The following is a 19,796-nucleotide window of genomic DNA, read 5'->3' as shown; positions in this document are numbered from 1 at the left end:
AAAATCTTTTTCAGCATCTATTGAGAGTATCATATGGTTCTTGTTCTTTCTTTTATTGATGTGTTGTATCACATTGACTGATTTGCGGATGTTGAACCAACCTTGCAGCCCTGGAATAAATCCCACTTGGTCGTCGTGAATAATCCTTTTAATGTACTGTTGAATCCTATTGGCTAGTATTTTGTTGAGTATTTTCGCATCTGTGTTCATCAAGGATATTGGTCTATAGCTCTCTTTTTTGATGGGATCCTTGTCTGGTTTTGGGATCAAGGTGATGCTGGCCTCATAAAATGAGTTTGGAAGTTTTCCTTCCATTTCTATTTTTTGGAACAGTTTCAGGAGAATAGGAATTAGTTCTTCTTTAAATGTTTGGTAGAATTCCCCCGGGAAGCCGTCTGGCCCTGGGCTTTTGTTTGTTTGGAGATTTTTAATGACTGTTTCAAACTCCTTACTGGTTATGGGTCTGTTCAGGCTTTCTATTTCTTCCTGGTTCGGTTGTGGTAGTTTATATGTTGCTAGGAATGCATCCATTTCTTCCAGATTGTCAAATTTATTGGCGTAGAGTTGCTCATAGTATGTTCTTATAATAGTTTGTATTTCTTTGGTGTTAGTTGTGATCTCTCCTCTTTTATTCATGATTTTATTTATTTGGGTCCTTTCTCTTTTCTTTTTGATAACTTGGGCCAGGGGTTTATCAATTTTATTAATTCTTTCAAAGAACCAGCTCCTAGTTTCGTTGATTTGTTCTATTGTTTTTTTTTGCTTTCTATTTCATTGATTTCTGCTCTGATCTTTATGATTTCTCTTCTCCTGCTGGGCTTAGGGTTTCTTTCTTGTTCTTTCTTCAGCTCCTTTAGGTGTAGGGTTAGGTTGTGTACCTGAGACCTTTCTTGTTTCTTGAGAAAGGCTTGTACCGCTATAAATTTTCCTCTCAGGACTGCCTTTGTTGTGTCCCACCGATTTTGGACCGTTGTATTTTCATTATTATTTGTTTCCATGATTTTTTTCAATTCTTCTTTAATTTCCCGGTTGACCCATTCATTCTTTAGAAGGATGCTGTTTAGTCTCCATGTATTTGGGTTCTTTTCAAACTTCCTTTTGTGGTTGAGTTCTAGCTTTAGAGCATTGTGGTCTGAAAATATGCAGGGAATGATCCCAATCTTTTGATACCGGTTGAGTCCTGATTTAGGACCGAGGATGTGATCTATTCTGGAGAATGTTCCATGTGCACTAGAGAAGAATGTGTATTCTGTTGCTTTGGGATGAAATGTTCTGAATATATCTGTGATGTCCATCTGGTCCAGTGTGTCATTTAAGGCCTTTATTTCCTTGCTGATCTTTTGCTTGGATGATCTGTCCATTTCAGTGAGGGGAGTGTTAACGTCCCCTACTATTATTGTATTATTGTTGATGTGTTTCTTTGATTTTGTTATTAATTGGTTTATATAGTTGGCTGCTCCCACGTTGGGTGCATAGATATTTAAAATTGTTAGATCTTCTTGTTGGACAGACCCTTTGAGTATGATATAGTGTCCTTCCTCATCTCTTATTATAGTCTTTGGCTTAAAATCTAATTGATCCGATATAAGGATTGCCACTCCTGCTTTCTTCTGATGTCCATTAGCATGGTAAATTCTTTTCCACCCCCTCACTTTAAATCTGGAGGTGTCTTCGGGCTTAAAATGAGTTTCTTGGAGGCAACATATAGATGGGTTTTGGTTTTTTATCCATTCTGATACCCTGTGTCTTTTGACAGGGGCATTTAGCCCATTAACATTCAGGGTAACTATTGAGAGATACGAATTTAGTGCCATTGTATTGCCTGTAAGGTGACTGTTACTGTATATGGTGTCTGTTCCTTTCTGATCTACCACTTGTAGACTCTCTCTTTGCTTAGAGGACCCCTTTCAAGATTTCCTGTAGAGCTGGTTTGGTGTTTGCAAATTCTTTCAGTTTTTGTTTGTCCTGGAAGCTTTTAATCTCTCCTTCTATTTTCAATGATAGCCTAGCTGGATATAGTATTCTTGGCTGCATGTTTTTCTCGTTTAATGCTCTGAAAATATCATGCCAGCTCTTTCTGGCCTGCCAGGTCTCTGTGGATAAGTCAGCTGCCAATCTAATATTTTTACCATTGTATGTTACAGACTTCTTTTCCCAGGCTGCTTTCAGGATTTTCTCTTTGTCACTGAGACTTGTAAATTTTACTATTAGGTGATGGGGTGTGGGCCTATTCTTATTAATTTTGAGGGGCATTCTCTGAACCTCCTGAATTTTGATGTTCGTTCCCTTTGCCATATTGGGGAAATTCTCCCCAATAATTCTCTCCAGTATACCTTCTGCTCCCCTCTGTCTTTCTTCTTCTGGAATCCCAATTATTCTAATGTTGTTTCGTCTTATGGTGTCACTTATCTCTCGAATTCTCCCCTCGTGGTCCAGTAGCTGTTTGTCCCTCTTTTGCTCAGCTTCTTTATTCTCTGTCATTTGGTCTTCTATATCACTAATTCTTTCTTCTGCTTCATTTATCCTAGCAGTGAGAGCCTCCATTTTTGATTGCACCTCATTAATAGCTTTTTTGATTTCAATTTGGTTAGATTTTAGTTCTTTTATTTCTCCAGAAAGGGCTTTTATATCTCTCGAGAGGGTTTCTCTAATATCTTCCGTGCCTTTTTCGAGCCCAGCTAGAACCTTGAGAATTGTCATTCTGAACTCTAGATCTGACATATTACCAATGTCTGTATTGATTAGGTCCCTAGCCTTCGGTACTGCCTCTTGTTCTTTTTTTTGTGTTGAATTTTTCCGTCTTGTCATTTTGTCCAGATAAGAGTATATGAAGAAGCAAGTAAAATACTAAAAGGGTGGCAACAACCCCAGGAAAATATGCTTTAACCAAATTAAAAGAGATCCCAAATCGTGAGGGGAGAGAAAGGGATAAAAAGAGGTTCAAAAAGGAAGAAAGAAAAAAAAAGAGAAAAAAGGGAAAAAAAAAGAAAAGAAAAGAATTTTAAAAAAAGAAAACAAATAAGAAAAATATAAAAAAGAAAATATATATATATTAGATAAACTAGTTAAAAAACGTTAAAAAAAAAGGTAAAAGTTAAAAAAAAAATTTACCAGAAGGCGAGGAAAAAAACAAAAAATGAAAAAGAAAAAAATTAAATTAACTACAAGACTAAAAAATAATCACAGGGAAAATGCCATGAGTTCCGTGCTTTGCTTTCTCCTCCTCTGGAATTCTGCTGCTCTCCTTGGTATTGAAACCGCACTCCTTGGTAGGTGAACTTGGTCTTGGCTGGATTTCTTGTTGATCTTCTGGGGGAGGGGCCTGTTGTAGTGATTCTCAAGTGTCTTTGCCCCAGGCGGAATTGCACCGCCCTTAACAGGGGCCGGGGTGAGTAATCCGCTCGGGTTTGCTTTCAGGAGCTTTTGTTCCCTGAGCGCTTTCCGTAGAGTTCCGGAGGACGGGAATACAAATGGTGGCCTCCTGGTCTCTGGCCCGGAGGAGCCAAGAGCCCAGGGCCCCACTCCTCTGTGCACCCTCAGAGAACAGCGCCCAGTAACTCCCGTCTGCCTGACCTCCGGCCGCGCTCCGAGCTCACCGAGCCTGCGACCGGTTCAAGGTAACACCGAGCTGCGAGCTTACTGTCAGCTCTGTCTCTGTAGCCGGCTTTCCCGTTCCAATACCCGCAAGCTCTGCGACACTCAGACACCCCCGATCCTTCTGTGACCCTGCGGGACCTGAGGCCACGCTGACCCCGCGTGGGCTTCGCCCCGGTTTAGCCTCTGGAGCGATGTCCCTCAGCGGAACAGACTTTTAAAAGTCCTGATTTTGTGCGCCGTTGCTCCGCCGCTTGCCGGGAGCCGGCCCCTCCCCCCGGGGTCTATCTTCCCATCGCTTTGGATTCACTTCTCCACTGGTCCTACCTTTCAGAAAGTGGTTGTTTTTCTGTTTCCAGAATTGCTGTTCTTCTTCTCTTCGATCTGCCGATGGATTTTCAGGTGTTTGCAATCTTTAGATAAGCTATCTAGCTGATCTCCGGCTAGCTGAAGTAGTCTCAGCCTGCTACTTCTCCGCCATCTTGACTCCTCCCCCCCTTGCATGTTAATTTTTTCTATTCTTGGTTATACTTTGTTCCCTAAAGTTAATTCCTTTATTTTTAAGGTATTAGCTAGATTAGGAAATCCTTTATCACACAGAGTATAATGACAAGCTTAAAGGTAGTCCCTCTGAACCAACAAGAAAATCTCTATCAGTAAACTATGAATTGTAACCTTTAAATATTTACAATGTACATCTTATCATTATAATCTTACCACACACAATTTGGAAATACTCTTCATATTTTATTATCTCCATATTATTTGTTGGAGAGGAATGATACCTTCAGGGTAGAACTGATTGTGGCTATGTTAAAGCCTTGTTCTGAAGAGATTCCACATGAAGACATGAATGGAATGTTTGAATCACATTTAAAAAAAAAAAAGTTGAAAATAACTTAGCCAAGAAATATCTTCTTAGCCATTAAATATCTAAATATTTATAATATTAAATAAATACTTCTCCGAAAGTTAACAAAATATACATTTGGCCAACATCTTTATTGGGAAAGAGTTTGATATAATGGGTAAGACCTTGTATTGGGAATCAAGAGCCATGAATTCTAGACTTGGATCTGTAGTTATTTTCTGAATGACCTTGGGCAGGTTACTTCACTTTTCCATCTCAGGTCCTCAGAAGCAAAATGAGAAAATAAGGATTAACTCTTTCCAATTCCAAAACCTTTTTTTATTTGTATTCTCAATCATTGAAGTACTCCCATGTTATGTATGCATTTCAAGGACAAAGCAAATTAGTGTAGATTGAAAAGAATTCTTTTGAGTCTCCCACATAAATTTAAGCCTTGCATTTTTGTAGGTATTGCAGAACTTATTTTATTCTTTTCAGTGAAATGTTTTTCATTCCTGTGATCCTCTGGGCTGTATAGTCCTGGATAGAACCAGTAGCAGATGTGCTGAAATTCTAAGAGGAAAGTTATTTTTTATAGCAGTTTTGGACTGATCAAGGTAGAAAAAAATATATATAAGGAATCCCTTGGCAGTTTCTACCCTCTTGAATTTGTAGCCTGGATTGCAAACTCAAGGTTTTAAGTGGTTTTATTTGTATTTTCAAATAATTTCTCCAATATGGGAATTATATTACTTTATCTAGACGATGATTTTTGTTGAGTCCTTTAGTTTTTTGGATTGTTGGTTATGAGATTTATCTCCCCGATCTATTCAACTCCAATCTCTTCTATTTTTTTTTATTTACCTGCAAATGATATGCAAGAATTTCTGTATTGTATGATGTCAGGAAAATTAAATAAAATATTAATAAAATAGACAATAAACCTTGTTCCCTAGGCCGGCCAACTGATCTTGGAAAAGGATGCTGTGTTGTCACTGATAAGTAGTCTGTGGGCTCCGAGAACTAGTTTCTCTGCCTACAATTTTGATAGCTGCCACTAGGTGACAGTAAACCTTGATTTCATAGAACTCATCTTGGATGAATAACAAACTGAGGGTTTAATGAAAATTACAAGATTTATTTAATTATACTTTTTGAGTAGAAAATTCAAAATTGTCACAATGACAATATGAAATATTTATTACCCTCTAATTTATACAATAACTTTTTCTTTCTAGATGACTTACTTCTTTTAAGAACCTTTACCCATTTCAACATAAACATCTTAAATCCATTTAAAAAAAATTATGCCAAGTATCAATAAGTATCAAAATTAAATGCATCAACTACAAATCCCATGTTAGTAGTAGCATCATAGAATTCAACTTTAATATTAAATATTTAGCCAAATATTTAAAATATTTGCAAAGTGCTTGGATTTACCTCTTGGTGCTAATATCACAAATGCCAGTGTTGATGCTGGTCTGTTTATTCTAGTGAAAGAGTAAAAAGTGCTTTTTCCTTATGTGGCTCAGTCAGGAGTTCAACTAAACAGCTGTATATAAATTATTTTAATTTTATTCATTTTTAGGCTGTCAATGAAAAACAATTTCCTTTCCCTTGCATACCCTTATAATCAATGGTAGAGAGAATTTTCTAAATACGAAGATCAGAAGTCATTATATAAAAATTTGGAGGTCACATTATTGTTATAAACTAATTATTTTAATGAACTCTGCTTTAAAGTAACAGATGCAATTAAAGATCCAGTGAATAGTTTATACCTATTTATAATCTGATTCTTAAAGTACACCTGTATCCTTAGCAGAAGAATTATATCTGAATGTTGTATGCTTCTTTGACATCTCCTAATCTAGAAGACATGCTGACTGTAAGAAACGTTAATTTAGTATTTCCTTGACTTGTTAAAAAACAATAATTTTAGGGGATGTGGGTGGCTCAGTCAGAAGAATCTGACTCTTGATTTTGGCTCAGGTCATGATCTCAGGGTCCTAAGATGGAGCCATGCGTCAGGTTCCGTGCTCTGCACAGAGTCTACTTGGAATTGTCTCCCTCTCTTTCCCTCTGCCCCTCCCACTGCTATCTCTCTCTGTCTCAAATAAATAAATAAATCTTTTGAAAAAATAAAAATATAATAATTTCAAACATGCAGTTGTCTAATATCCAAAATTATTTTATTTCTTAAGTAGATATGGTTTTGCTTTAACCAACATAACTTCACTAAAACTACTTTCTTAAAAGTTGTTATAATTATTTTGAAATCAGGGTCTGCATTTGTTTGTTTGTCCAGCCTAGCCATGAAACATTTATCATGTTACCAATATTTCCCAAATACGATTCAGTTGTTTCCATATTTCAGTGTCCATATAACCAATTTGGGTGTTTGTTTAAAGTGCAGATTTCTGGGTTCCATATCCAGAGATTCTGATCTTAGGATAGGACCTACGTCTCAGTTCCACCAACTACACCCAGGTGACGATGCAGAACTAACACTTTCATGACTCTAAAAGGAGATCCCATGCTTTCTGGTTCTGTGATGCTAATAGTTTAGAAGACAGAAGAAAACATAACATAGTTGACTTAAAACAAAAGTTGCAGCTTTGGTATGTTTTGGTATGTATTTTTTTTTTAACCAAAGAATTGTGGACCTTTTAGAAAAATGATGGCGCTATGGATCCTCTCCCCAGAATAACTGGAAAAAAAAAAGAAAAGAAAACTAAATTTTGCTTATATTTCTGTGTGATTCAGTTCCACATCCAAAGTCTTGTGTAAGAACACTTAGAATTAGGCTCTATTTGGGCAGTAAAGAAAAGTGGTCTATTCAGCTGGGGTTGAAAATGGATGGGATACACTGGAGGAGATTGAAGGGGACCAGAAAGACTTCATAGAGGAAATCCTTGGGGATTTGTGAAATATGACTGGGTACTCCTGAGGCAAGTATGAAGGATAATGGTGGAAGGAGAAAAGTCTTGAGATTCCAGCAATGAGGAGCAAGGTGGACTTGCAGAAGTTGAAGAAGGAAGTGCCTTGTTAGACAAGAGCAAATAAGCTGTATGTGGGAGTTCAGTGTGCTACAGAAAATAGAGGGCCATGTTCCATGATAGGAGCTTGGACACTAACTTATACTAATTTTGAAGAGCAATAAGCACAGTATGATTTTGGTCAACTGAAGAATCTGCTTATGCACACTAAAGCCTTATTTGCAGAACTTATATTAACACATTATCCAAGTATAACAAGAGAAAGTATTTCCTTTTCAGGGAAAAAATAAAAAAAACAACCCTCAGACAATGCCTCTCAATGGTTTTCAACATTCTACCCACCCTTTCCCCTCTTTCTGTCTTCCCCTAGGGGGATGCTGGAAAGAAAATTTCTTGCTGCTCCCTAAACAGAAATTAAAATGAGAACAGATCTACTTCCCTTGAACTTGCTTATACTAAAAAAATCACCAATTTCAAACACAAGTTTAACAAGGTCTTGACTTAATTTTTGATAAAAAAGCAAACCAATAAACTTTCTGAAATGGCCATAGACCTGATCTTTTAGGCACCAGAATGGTGTCTAGTCAATGAGCCACTCACTTGGAGCTGACTCTGTCAGCCACATGTGACACCAAGGGAATTGAAATATGTTTAAGGGACCGTTTGTATATTTTACAGAGGTCTAGTGCCATGTAGTTCATCTTGGCACTCTTTTTTTTTCTTTTTTATGTATTCTTAGAAAATGGGATGAATACTAGAAAACTTTATTTTATTTAGAACTAAAACTAGGGAGTTAGTACAATGTGTATTTCTAAATTATAAGGAAGTATGGTTTCATTGTCACAGATCTCATGAAAGTTATTTTATATGCACAGAATAGAGTGTACTCTCAGCGTTACGCAAAGGCAAAGAAATAATAGTATGTGAATTCTCTGTTTTCTTTAAAGGAAGAATTTCTCATGAGCTTTGAACACAGGCAATCTTCACATCATTGAGAAACACTGAAAACTATTTTTTTCTTGAGTTTGAAACAGGGATAGCTGGTAGCAATGTTTCCAGTGTCAGGAGCTTGAGACCTGGGGGATTGATAAACTCAATTTTACAAAGTCCTACATTATGTTAATATTTCTAAATTAAGAGGGAGACAGTTTTCTGAAGTTTCTCATATTTGAGCTGCATTTTCCGTAACTGGAAATTTATCTTTCTTAATCAGCACAGATTTCCATGACCATCACTATCTCAAGCATTTTTCACACTTGTACATCATCCCCCGCCTTCATTTTAAAGTGTACCACTGAGTGACCTTAAATACAGTCACAGTGTTATGCAGCCATCACCACTCTCCAGTAACACTGGGGTGCCTGGGTGGCTCAGTGGGTTAAAGCCTCTGCCTTTGGCTCAGGTCATGATCTCAGGGTCCTGGGATGGAGCCCTGCATCAGGCTCTCTGCGCAGCAGCGAGCCTGCTTTCCCCTTTCTCTCTCTGCCTGCCTCTCTGCCTACTTGTGATCTCTGTCTGTCAAATAAATAAATAAAATCTTAAAAGAAATGAATAACATATCTACCTTAGGGCATCTGAAGCTAAAAAATAAGTAAGATAATGCACTCCTTCTTAGCATAATGGCTAATTCAATATACAGAAATTCTGCTGATTCCTCAATGATCCAATGTAGGCTGAGAACAAATGACACCAATTCAGAAAGAGAATGTGATGAAGAAACTTTTGGGAAGGAAGGATGGGAGTTACAGGATGAGTTGTCTTGGTTGGTCTTTTCAAGGATTTTCCCAAGTATCGATTATGGGTAAAGAAAAGGAAAAAAGATCTCATGCTGGATTCAGCCAATAAAGTACCCTATTATATGGCAAGAGAAATAGGATTCTCAAAAGATTGGAATTTTAATTTACAAAGAATAAATATTTAAACTAAAAGATCATTATTCAGGCATCTGGGCTCAAAATAAAGTAGACCTTTCTGAATTCAAATCAGAAAAAAAATGTCCATGGGGCTTGAATTATGAAACTCAATTATAAAGTTAAAATGGTATTACATATAAGCCTTCTCTTGAGATGAGTAAAACTTAAATTCTAAACAGTTTTAACTCTTAGTTCATAATTGACTCAGTGATATTTATTGAATGTCTGTTTTGTATATAATATATGGAGTCTACAAAGATGACAGATGTGAATACATACTTATTAGGACTGACAATATGGTGAGGAAGGAAAAGCACATACATAAATAATGATAAAAAGAAGCACATATATAAATAATAATGGGCAAATTGAGATGTGCAACAAGAGAAGCAATTTATCTGTGCAATGACAAGTTAGAGGAGAAAGAAGAGAGGAGGCTTCCTGTGTAATATTTGGGATTGTCTTGAAGGATGGTTCATTTTGGACTTGTGAATATAGGGAGAAAGGGACCAAATCAGTAAAGCTCTGTTCATTTAAAAGAAAAAGATGCACTTGGACAATCCGGAACTAGAGAGAGCAAAATGTTTGTGTCAAAGATGTTATTCTGAAAAAAATATAGAAAATATTATTTAGCTAAAGATAATTTTACTATATTAGCAAAATCCAATATAGGAGTCAAGTCTCCTCTAAAATAAATCTATCTTCTTTTCTTTATCTCAAGTTTTCCAATCTTAGTAGTTTCCTCTAGAGCTCTGCATACTAACAAACAGGACATTTTAAGCATAAAAGAATTTCAGCTTCAAATACTAATACAATAAAAGGACTAAAAATCTATCTCAAATTCTTAGTATCCACATAAGTTCATTGCCTGCCTTTTTACTTGGCATTCCCAGAACATTCAAATGACTGATGGAAACCCTTTTCTTTTTTATCTGTTTTTATTTTTTATGTTAGATAACCTCAAAATGTAATTGTGCTGTGGATTTCATAACCCTTTAATTGAAAATATCCTCATCATCCGTCTCCAAGAATCCATGTTCTCAACACAGCCTCCAAAGCTAGTCTCTAACACTAAAATTTTTGAGCAGTTCAGCATCTCCTGAATTTTTCTCTTACCCTCTTTCCAACAGTACTAATTATTTGTATATTTCCCAATGATGCCTTTATAGCACCAAACAAATGCTTAATTTTGCTGAAAGTCTAGAACACTCTTTTGTCTATGTGTGGTTTGACAAGAGAAAATTATCTTTATTTTCAGCAGAAGGTGCCACCTGTATGATTTAAACTCCGTTCTAAAAGACATGTTCTGCTAGCCCTCTTTGCTGATGGTGCCCAGCTCTTTTGAAGAGGAAGGGAGGGCGGTTAGAGCAGAGTCAACCCTGGAGCAGCAGCAACCAAGAGACAGCCGTGTGGGGAAACTCTGTCAGATTGAGTCATTGCTACTAGGCTTTGAAAGAAAACCATGGGGGTCATTTTGTATTTTCTTCAAGTGATTGTTAGAAAGACAAACTAGTTCCATATGGTGGCAGGGAGAGTGCTCAGAGCCAGAATGGGAATCTGCTGTATGAGATCTCCTCAGCTTGTCAGTCTGAAAGACCTTAAAGTTCAGATATCTGAGAGTCTTTCTACTGTTTAAAAGAGCCAAGGCCAAGCTTCAATTTGTCATACATACAACTCCCACTGCCTTGGGTAATGAAAGAGACTCTTGCTTCCCTAAATACAGTAAAGATGTAAAAATGGTGAGAAGTATGGCAGTCTCTTAAGTAGACAAATTTAGAAACCAGACTCACGACCCTGGACTGCCTATTTTAAAGAAGTCATAGAACCACTTGTCATGATTCATAGGATATCAGCATTTTGAAGTCTGTTCTTTCATAAAAGAACTCACAATTGTCCTACATTTATTAAGAAATATTATTTGGCCTTTGTGATTATATAAATTTTTATAAGTGAAAAAAAGAATAACTATATTTTCTTTGAGGATGACTAGGGAATCTTGACCAATTTCAACATGCACTTATCTGTTTTATTTTTCCTGAAGATGCTAACTGAAAAGATCATAATGGCTGACATTCTTTATAGACAATGACCAAATCATGCAAGAAGATGTGGGATTTTTATCCTCATTAATTAGGAAAAAAGGGTTTAAAAAGGTGAATACCATGATTCTACTTTGTGGCTGCCTTTTTGATCACATCTTCTTTGGAGTTTTTGTCTTATTTGGAGGTTTTGTTTGTTTGGTTGGATTTTTTTTTTTTTTAATCTTCCATATTTCTGTCCCTATGCCAAATACTTTACTCTGGAATAACGTTTGGTTTTTATCTCCCAACACATCATCCTTCATGCAAGCTGCATCTATACGAGCTGAACACAAGAAATAGATGTCCAGGATTCCCATGGTGTTATTTTGGGGCAGTATTTTCTCTGATGACTCACACTTCAAGTTTCCTTTCACCATATTCAGATACAAGGCCAACTTTTGCCCTTCTGTATATCAACTTTTCTTTCTAAAGTGAAATTTCATTAGCAGAATAGAGGAAGCCATAGATAATTAAAGTAAAGACATTAGAAATTAGAACCACTATTTAAAAGAACCACATAAATATTCCACTTGAGCCTCAATTCAAACAAATTTTCTTATCTAATTAGAAAAAATACTTGGCATTAGTGAATGGCTAGCTCTTAGTTTGCCTTTATCAAATAACCTGCTAGAATTGTTGGCTTTTGGTCAATAATTGCTACTCTGTACTAGCTAAATAATTCCTAAGAAATAATGAGCCCTTTGACTATTCAGATGACCTATCTTTGACTACATAGTTGCTCCCAAAATCTTTGTGGGATTCCACAGAAGCATAGTTGTCCTCATATGTAAATTTCTTAAAATTGTGTGAGAAAAATTATTTTTTATGAAATGCAATCTCTATTCCCCCTATTTCAATTTCATAGAAAATTACTATCCGTGGGTGCCTCTTCCCTATAAGAGCATGAGCAGCTCCCCTATGGCATGCTAAGGATATAGACTCAGGGGAAATGAATACTCTGTATGTAAATTACAATTTCTGCTCAGTCTTATACAGTGAAAGTCCTCTAAATATTGGTCTTTTCTACTCGTTTCTTTTTCATTGAAATATAATTAACATATAACATTATGTTAGCTTTAGGTGTATAACACAATGGCTTAATATATGTATATATTGCACAATGGAACTTCCAGGAATGGGGACAGCACATGCAGATATACAGAGAAGTGAGAGTGTGTTGTTTTAAGAGAACAAGTAATTGATAAGCCTGGACTATTAGATACATGGACAGGAAATAAGCAATGAGAACTGTGGGTGGTTGGGTGGTGTGGGAAAAAGTAGAGGAGGGTAAGATCTTCATAGTCCTTGTAAATCTCAGTAAGGAATCTAGACTTTATCTCTCATGTGTTGGGAGAACAACTGAGGGTTTTTAACCGTAGTAGAGGAACAATGAGATACATGTTTTTGAATGAGTCACTTTGGACCATAGATTTTAGGTCAAAAAGGAAGGAGCAAGACTTAAGGCAGTGAGACCAGTTGTCAGGCTTCTGTAATAACTCAGAGAAGAGCTGCCAGAACTAGAAGACTGAGCTTCTAATGTTGATTAAAAGGATCTGGAAAAATGTCTCTTCTTACTTACAAACTATAACATAGAGCAATAATGAAGATCATGGAGGTAAAGGTCAGGAAAAGATTGTTGATGTTTATTCTACACGCTTGCATACATACTTAGAGATATATGAAAGCACCCTTAAACTTGTAACAATTGATGATATAGTCATACAGTAACTTCCAAATGATGTTGGAGAAGAATAAGAAGTGGCATGGGAAAATGGTCATACAATTACATATGGAAAGCATGGTATAAAGAAATCTTTTGAGTATGATCTCATTTTAATTTGTATTTGTACATGAAGACAAATTGTTTTGGAAGGTGTAAAACTCATGTAAGTTATTACTTCTAAAGAGATAGAGGAGACAGACCTGTGGGCAACTTCCTGTGCATTGTTCAAAAATTTTATAGGAATATGATCAGACATTATACTTAAAAATATATATACTTAAAAATAGGTAATATTAGATAATATTTTCAATTTGGAGTGGGGAAAAAAAAGGACAAAACTAAATGCATATACACCATAATGTCAAAAGTAGTTGTATTCAGAGATGATTTTGGGGTTGCTGTTTATTTTCTTTTTTACGCTTTTCTCTACTTTCTAAAGTTGTATTTGGGTATTCCAATTGCCATGGCAACACAAAAAAAAAAAACATTGTAAACTATAAGGCTTATGCGATAACCCTCTTGTGAAGGGATAAAAGTATGAAATATATCCACCACATAGTAGTCACTCACTTAATATCAACTGAACATTTGTGCTGAAAATGAAGCTGTAGAAAACAATGTGTTCTGGAATCTCTTTCCTCATCAATGAACTTAAAGCTGCTATAGAGATAATGGTTTGACTTACCTTTTGAAAAAAAAAATAAGGAAAGGCATCACAAATCATAGAGAAGCCAAGAATCAGAGTTGGAATAAGCATCGCTCATCCAAGAGCACCTGTGGGCTAAACTCAGCCAGTCCCATAGGAGTGGAGATTTCAAGCCTGCAGACTCACAGCTATTTAATTTTGGAATTGTTCATCTTCTTCCCCCAACTGATTCTGTGTTCACCAAATAAGCAACTTTTCAATTACAATTTGGCTTTCTGTGTGAAACTCTCTCTAAGAAGACCTGATCCTGGACCCCACAGTGTCTCAGTTTTTACTGTAAATGGAGAACTGACAAAAAGCCTCCTTAGCTTTGCAAGTGTGTGTCTATCTCGAAAGGCTGAGAAACTGGTCAAATCTGAAAGGCTGTAAATTCACCCAGGTAACTTGTCCCAGGTTCCCACTGGTGACCTCCCATCTTTCTTTTCCCTGATGAAACTCACCCACATGTGGGCTGCCTGTAACCTGAAATGTAAATCCACACAAAAATTCTACAATTTTCTATCACCAGTGACTTTTAGCCTGCCTCTGAGAGTCTTAAAATACAAGCATGTGTATGATAATATAGCTTTAGAGGTTTCCTTCAACTTACTGTTAACCACAGGTTCTATTAATCATTGAAAAACAACAAAACCTGAGGAGGACTTAATTGTATATTTTGCTCTGACTCAAAAATCTCTGCAGATTATCTGTAAAATGTTTTGGCAGAGCATACAATAGTACTGTTATTTGCTTAAACTAATACCAGCTTCACAAAATAATAGGGAGAACTTTACATATACTTAGGTGCAAACACAAGTCAAATATATATGTGAAAAAATAAAATCCAAATATTAATTGACCTGTATTATTATGTTAAATAATAATGTAAAATTTGTTCAGAGCTGGCCCAGGTCCTAGTAGTGTCTCCCTCATACAAAGATATTAACTATTTTGTGGATGGATAAGATTCATAAATAAGACTCGGGCACAGAAGTGGTGTCTGATTCTTTTCATAGTCTGATTCTATTGCTGGATGATTTTGATGAATGAGAACCACGTTAGGTGGAATTAAAATGAAGGGTAGGGTCTCAACCAGAGAAGGCCTTGAATATCAAAGTGACACTTCTGACAACCTTAGTTTAGTTATTCTGACCCCTGAGGAGCCACTGAAGGACCTGAGCAAGTTTGCATTTGTTCGAAGTATCCAGATGGCTGTGAAAGTAGAATAGAGGATCAATAAGAAGTGACGAGACATCAGGGAACTACTGTTGGCATTGATCATGATTTGTCCACTAGTTTTTAAATTCTAGACCAGAATTCTTCAATATGCAAAGAGTAGTATGAGATACTAATTGAGAATATAAATTCATAGGCCTAGTGCAAAAGCCTTTTCCACAAATAACCAGATTATTTTCTATATGTGCAACTGTTGGAGAGTCTGTGATCTAGGTTAATGTAAATTTTATATAAGAAATGTTTCTAGAGAGTAAGGTAGGTTAAGTTCTTTGAAGAATGCCATAGTTGAGATTAAACAGTTAGCATTTTGAACATAATTTTAGGGATAAACTAGAATGTAAGCCCCTTATGGGCATGGCTCTTTGTCTGATATATCTTAAGTACTTAGAACAATTTCTCTTGTATAATATATGCTCAACAAACATTTGTTCAGAGAATGTATACTGATTAAGAACTTGGATTTTAAAGTCAATCAGCCAAATTCCAGCTTATTTATCTCCTCTAAATCTTAGCATACTAAATTGGTATATTGAGGCCTAGATGACAAATTTAATATAAAATTAAATTAAATAATAACTAGAAAGAATTTAGCAGAGTGTTTGGCACAGAGCAAGTCCTCAATCAATGAGAATTATTATTAGTATTGCTATTAAGAGTAATGTTTATGACATCGTCACTATTATTGAATAGTGATGATGTCATAAACATAACATTAACATAATTATATGCTGTAATTATATATATATATATTTTTTTATATGCTGTAATGATGCTCTACAAGATATTGTATTTTCTCTTTGGAGATTAATACCTGTGGTAATAAAATAAGCCCATTTTCCTTTTGTGGATCGTGTACTATCAGAGAACCATATGCATTATGAAATAAACACTGAGCACACAAGCCATAGAGAATTTTACTAGGCTTTAGAGTCCTTTCTTGCCTTCTCTCTCTTTCTTTCCTCCTTCCTTCCTTCCTTCCTTCCTCTCTCTCTCTCTCTCACTCTCTCTTTCTTTCTCAGGTCTTATAGTAGTTTGTTAGAAGGGTTGAGTACAAAGAAGGGAGAAAATTATGGAAAAGGCAAAAATTCAACAAACTGGTCTTCTGGGTTCTGTTATTCTGTTGGATGGCTTATCTTTTCCTTTTTTTTTTTTTTTTTTTTTTTAAATTTCAGGTTGTATTTAAAGGGTCACACTGGGACCGCAGGAAAACAGAGCAGCCTGATCTTACATGGTGCTGATTTCAGCACTAAAGATGCAGATAATGACAACTGTATGTGCAAATGTGCCCTCATGCTAACAGGAGGTAAGTCCTATGGGGCTGTTCTCTAAGTTATGTTTCATTGGTTTGAGGCTTGAAGTTTCTTATCTTTGAGAAAGAACTGTGATCTTCTGGTCAGGAAACTTCAGAGCAAGACCCTAGAGATCATTTTGTTCTGCCCACTAATCTACCATGTGCTCTTGTGCAAGACATTGCTAGCATATTTATAAGTTTGCCTCCTCCCCCAGTGTCTACAGAAGGGGCATGCCAGACTTGGTTCTGAATACATTCTTTAGCTTCTTAAAGTGCCAGTTATTCTGCCTTCTAAAGAATCATAATGATACCCATAGTGGAATGAACAACAATTTGGGAATTCAGCATGTGGAGTTGGGGGGATGGGTAATCCTCCTTAAAAAGTGTTTTGCAACTGCGTAGTAGAATTCATTGGACACTCTGTTGAAATGAAATAAGAATAGAGAGGTATATAGTTAGATCTAAAGTCATAAAATTCAGACCAGCTACACTAGGGCTTCGCGTTATGTGGTATTGACTTCCGCAAGACATTTGAAGAAATATCATTAAATTATATTCTATCACTGAGTAAGAAAGTTAATCCTTTTTGAACTTTTTATTATCTTTCCAGCCTTCTGATTGTGTCAAAGGGAAATTCTCAGTTTGGTGCTAGCATATCTGTAATGTTCTTTAGCACTTACTCAATAACCACTCGATGAACTTTATAGCAAAGAAGGAGCAAACCATTTGGCCTCAGGCTCAGGGCCTTGGTTAGACAATGGAACCTACCTAAAATTAAATTAAGTGATTTTGTTTTAATCTTATTGGGTTGTATATCTACCTTTTATTATGGTAAGGGGTACTGGTTTCTTCCTTAAAGGAGTTATTTAATCTTTGTGTTTTTAAACTATTCACAATATTTGGTATATAACACATTATTGATTAAAAGTAAAATATTAATTATTAATAAAAGTTTTAAGTGGATAATAGGAAAAATCTGTGAAGTTGATACATGACTTATTGGGGTTTGAGAAACACTAAGCTAAAACCCAGTGGCAAGCAGTGTAGCTCAAGTATGTTATAAGTTCTGGCAAGGAAGGAGTTGGCACCAAACAAAATTGTAAAGGAAACTTTCTTTCCAGTGTTTCTGCTCTCACAATTTCAGAACTCTTTCCCTCTCTTAATGGAATAGCAATCACTCCTACCATCAGCTGTTCTTATTCTCCTTCTGTATTAATCTACAACAGAGCATATTTTTTTTAAAGATTTCATTCATTTATTTGACAGACAGCACAAGTAGGCAGAGCAGAGAGGCAGTCAGAGAGAGAGGAGGAAGCAGGCCCTCCGCTGAGCAGAGAGCCTGATGCGGGGCTCGATCCCAGGACCCTGGGATCATGACCTGAGCCAAAGGCAGAGGCTTTAACCCACTGAGCCATCCAGGTGCCCCAACAGAGCATATTTTAATGGAAGGAAAAAAAAAACTCTCAAAATTGAGTATTTTCTTCCTAAAATGTAATATTACTACCATTATTATTATTATTATTATTATTATGTGTTTTTACATGTTATTGCATAGATTGTACTATCTCGCTTGAGCTGGAAACTAGCTCTGTGAGATAAGCAGGGAGAGAAACTCTAATCTCCACTTTGTACATAAGGAAAATAAAAGCAAAATAATGCTCACCATTTTGTATTTAACATCTAGCACATTAGATGTAGCACATAGAAACTCAATTAAAAATACAGTGCATTAATGAATGAATAAGCAACTTGTAGCCTTTGAAATCACTTTCAAATTTTGTAGCCAATGAAATGTATCATTAGGTTGATATTTTTTCATCAGTTAACAGAGCATAGAAGAATATGGAGAGGTGATTTTGAAGAAATCTTCCCCCTGCATCCCATCCACATGTCCTCTATTACTACCACCACCAAATCACATCCCATTGACCACCACGCTTATATCAGTATCTTTTCAACATGAGACCAGCCCTAGTATTATCAAAGCCAATCTGTTGTGATTCATCCTCTATCATATACTTCTCCCTATACTTTAAAATGGTATTTTGAAATCACATTTAACCTCATCAAATAGGTAAAAGTCCTCTATATGAAATTTCATGATCTCCCTTCCCCCAACACAGTTCTTACAAATTTAGAATCATACCCAAAGGTTACAAATTTAGAATCGTACCCAAAAATCATACCCAAAGGTTAGGTTTTAAACTTTTTTTTCCTGAAAGAAAAGTTTTCTTCTCATTGCCTCCTTGATCCCATAAATGGAATTGTCAGCAAGTTTATACAGAGACAAAAGGACTTTGAGTGTCTAGTTTCCTGCTTGTTTTAATATTGAAATATGCTTCAATTTATCCACATCTATTTCTACAGATAGTTTTTTCTTACCCAATAAATGTAATGCATGAAGCAAAATCTTTCAAATGTTGCCTTAGAAGAGCATTCCAATATGTTCATATTTCTGTCATAATAATGAAAATATAGAGCAAAAAAGCAAAGAGAAGAATGCACCTCTTAGTTATTGATGAGAAACCTTCATTGCTCAGATTTATGATTTTATTTCTGCTTCAAAATGATTGAACTTTGTCATGTTCTTTCACCCATAATCATTCTTGGACCTGCTTCTTACTCACCAATAAACACATATGTTGGGGAGAGAAAATTTCCACTTATTGCTTCGACTGGAATAGTCTAAGTCAATGTGTTTTTGTAATAAACGCCATTACCCTATCAAATATCCTTTTGAAAGAATCCAGGCCTTGCAAATCTGTTCACTCTGCAAAGCTAAAATGTGGAATTTAGATAGCTAAGAACTGGAGAACGTAAGGATGAATGTCAGTGACAGTCCCGGTAACCTGAGTACTGCCTGGGACTTATATCCTACTGAGCTACTCCCTACCACCAATACTTATTCTGTCATATTTTCCCTTAGAACTGTTTTCTTCATCTAATGATTTTTCCTTTCATTTTTTAAAATTTATATTTGAACTCGCTACTATTTAAAATAGTTTCTTTTAAGCAATAAGATTTTATATTCTTGGAAACTAATCATTCATAGTTTTCTGTCATCATTAATTAAAGCTTTGTTTTATCTTGTTTATTTATATATATTTTCCTTTGTTTCTTCTGGGAGAAATTAAGGGTAAAGTAAGATTGATTGCCCACTAACTGTCCTAAATAGTTTTACGCAAGTACATGGAGGGAATTTGGTTGGAGAATGTGGTATCATTGCCACCCTTATCTGTCAAAGACTGAACAACAGGAGATGAGCTTAATTGAAAGCAGAAGGTATTTCAGCTGGGCATAAGGTCAAAATAATATTTTGATCTTTCTCTCTTATTCCTAATACCCTAACTTCTTAACTTCTATCAGTATAACATATTTTTAATAAGTAACTGTTAAGGATCAACTGTTAGAGAAATAAGCA

At 35.9% G+C, this 19,796-nt stretch overlaps 1 protein-coding gene across 3 annotated transcripts in view; it reads left to right on the top strand.

Moving 5' to 3' along the window:
* Nucleotides 1-19,796, top strand: part of ANGPT1 (angiopoietin 1) — a 246,668-nt gene that overhangs the window by 215,741 nt on the left and 11,131 nt on the right. For all 3 annotated transcript variants that reach the window (XM_004771316.3, XM_004771315.3, XM_013045207.2), the window contains exon 8: nucleotides 16,257-16,387. In XM_004771316.3, the coding sequence (XP_004771373.1) occupies nucleotides 16,257-16,387 (131 nt within the window). The remainder of the gene's footprint in view (nucleotides 1-16,256; nucleotides 16,388-19,796) is intronic.

Source organism: Mustela putorius, unplaced genomic scaffold (genome assembly GCF_011764305.1).
Source record: "Mustela putorius furo isolate JIRA1106 unplaced genomic scaffold, ASM1176430v1.1 tig00000228_pilon_pilon_pilon, whole genome shotgun sequence".
NCBI lineage: Eukaryota > Metazoa > Chordata > Mammalia > Carnivora > Mustelidae > Mustela > Mustela putorius.
This window is presented reverse-complemented; position numbering and strand designations above follow the sequence as displayed.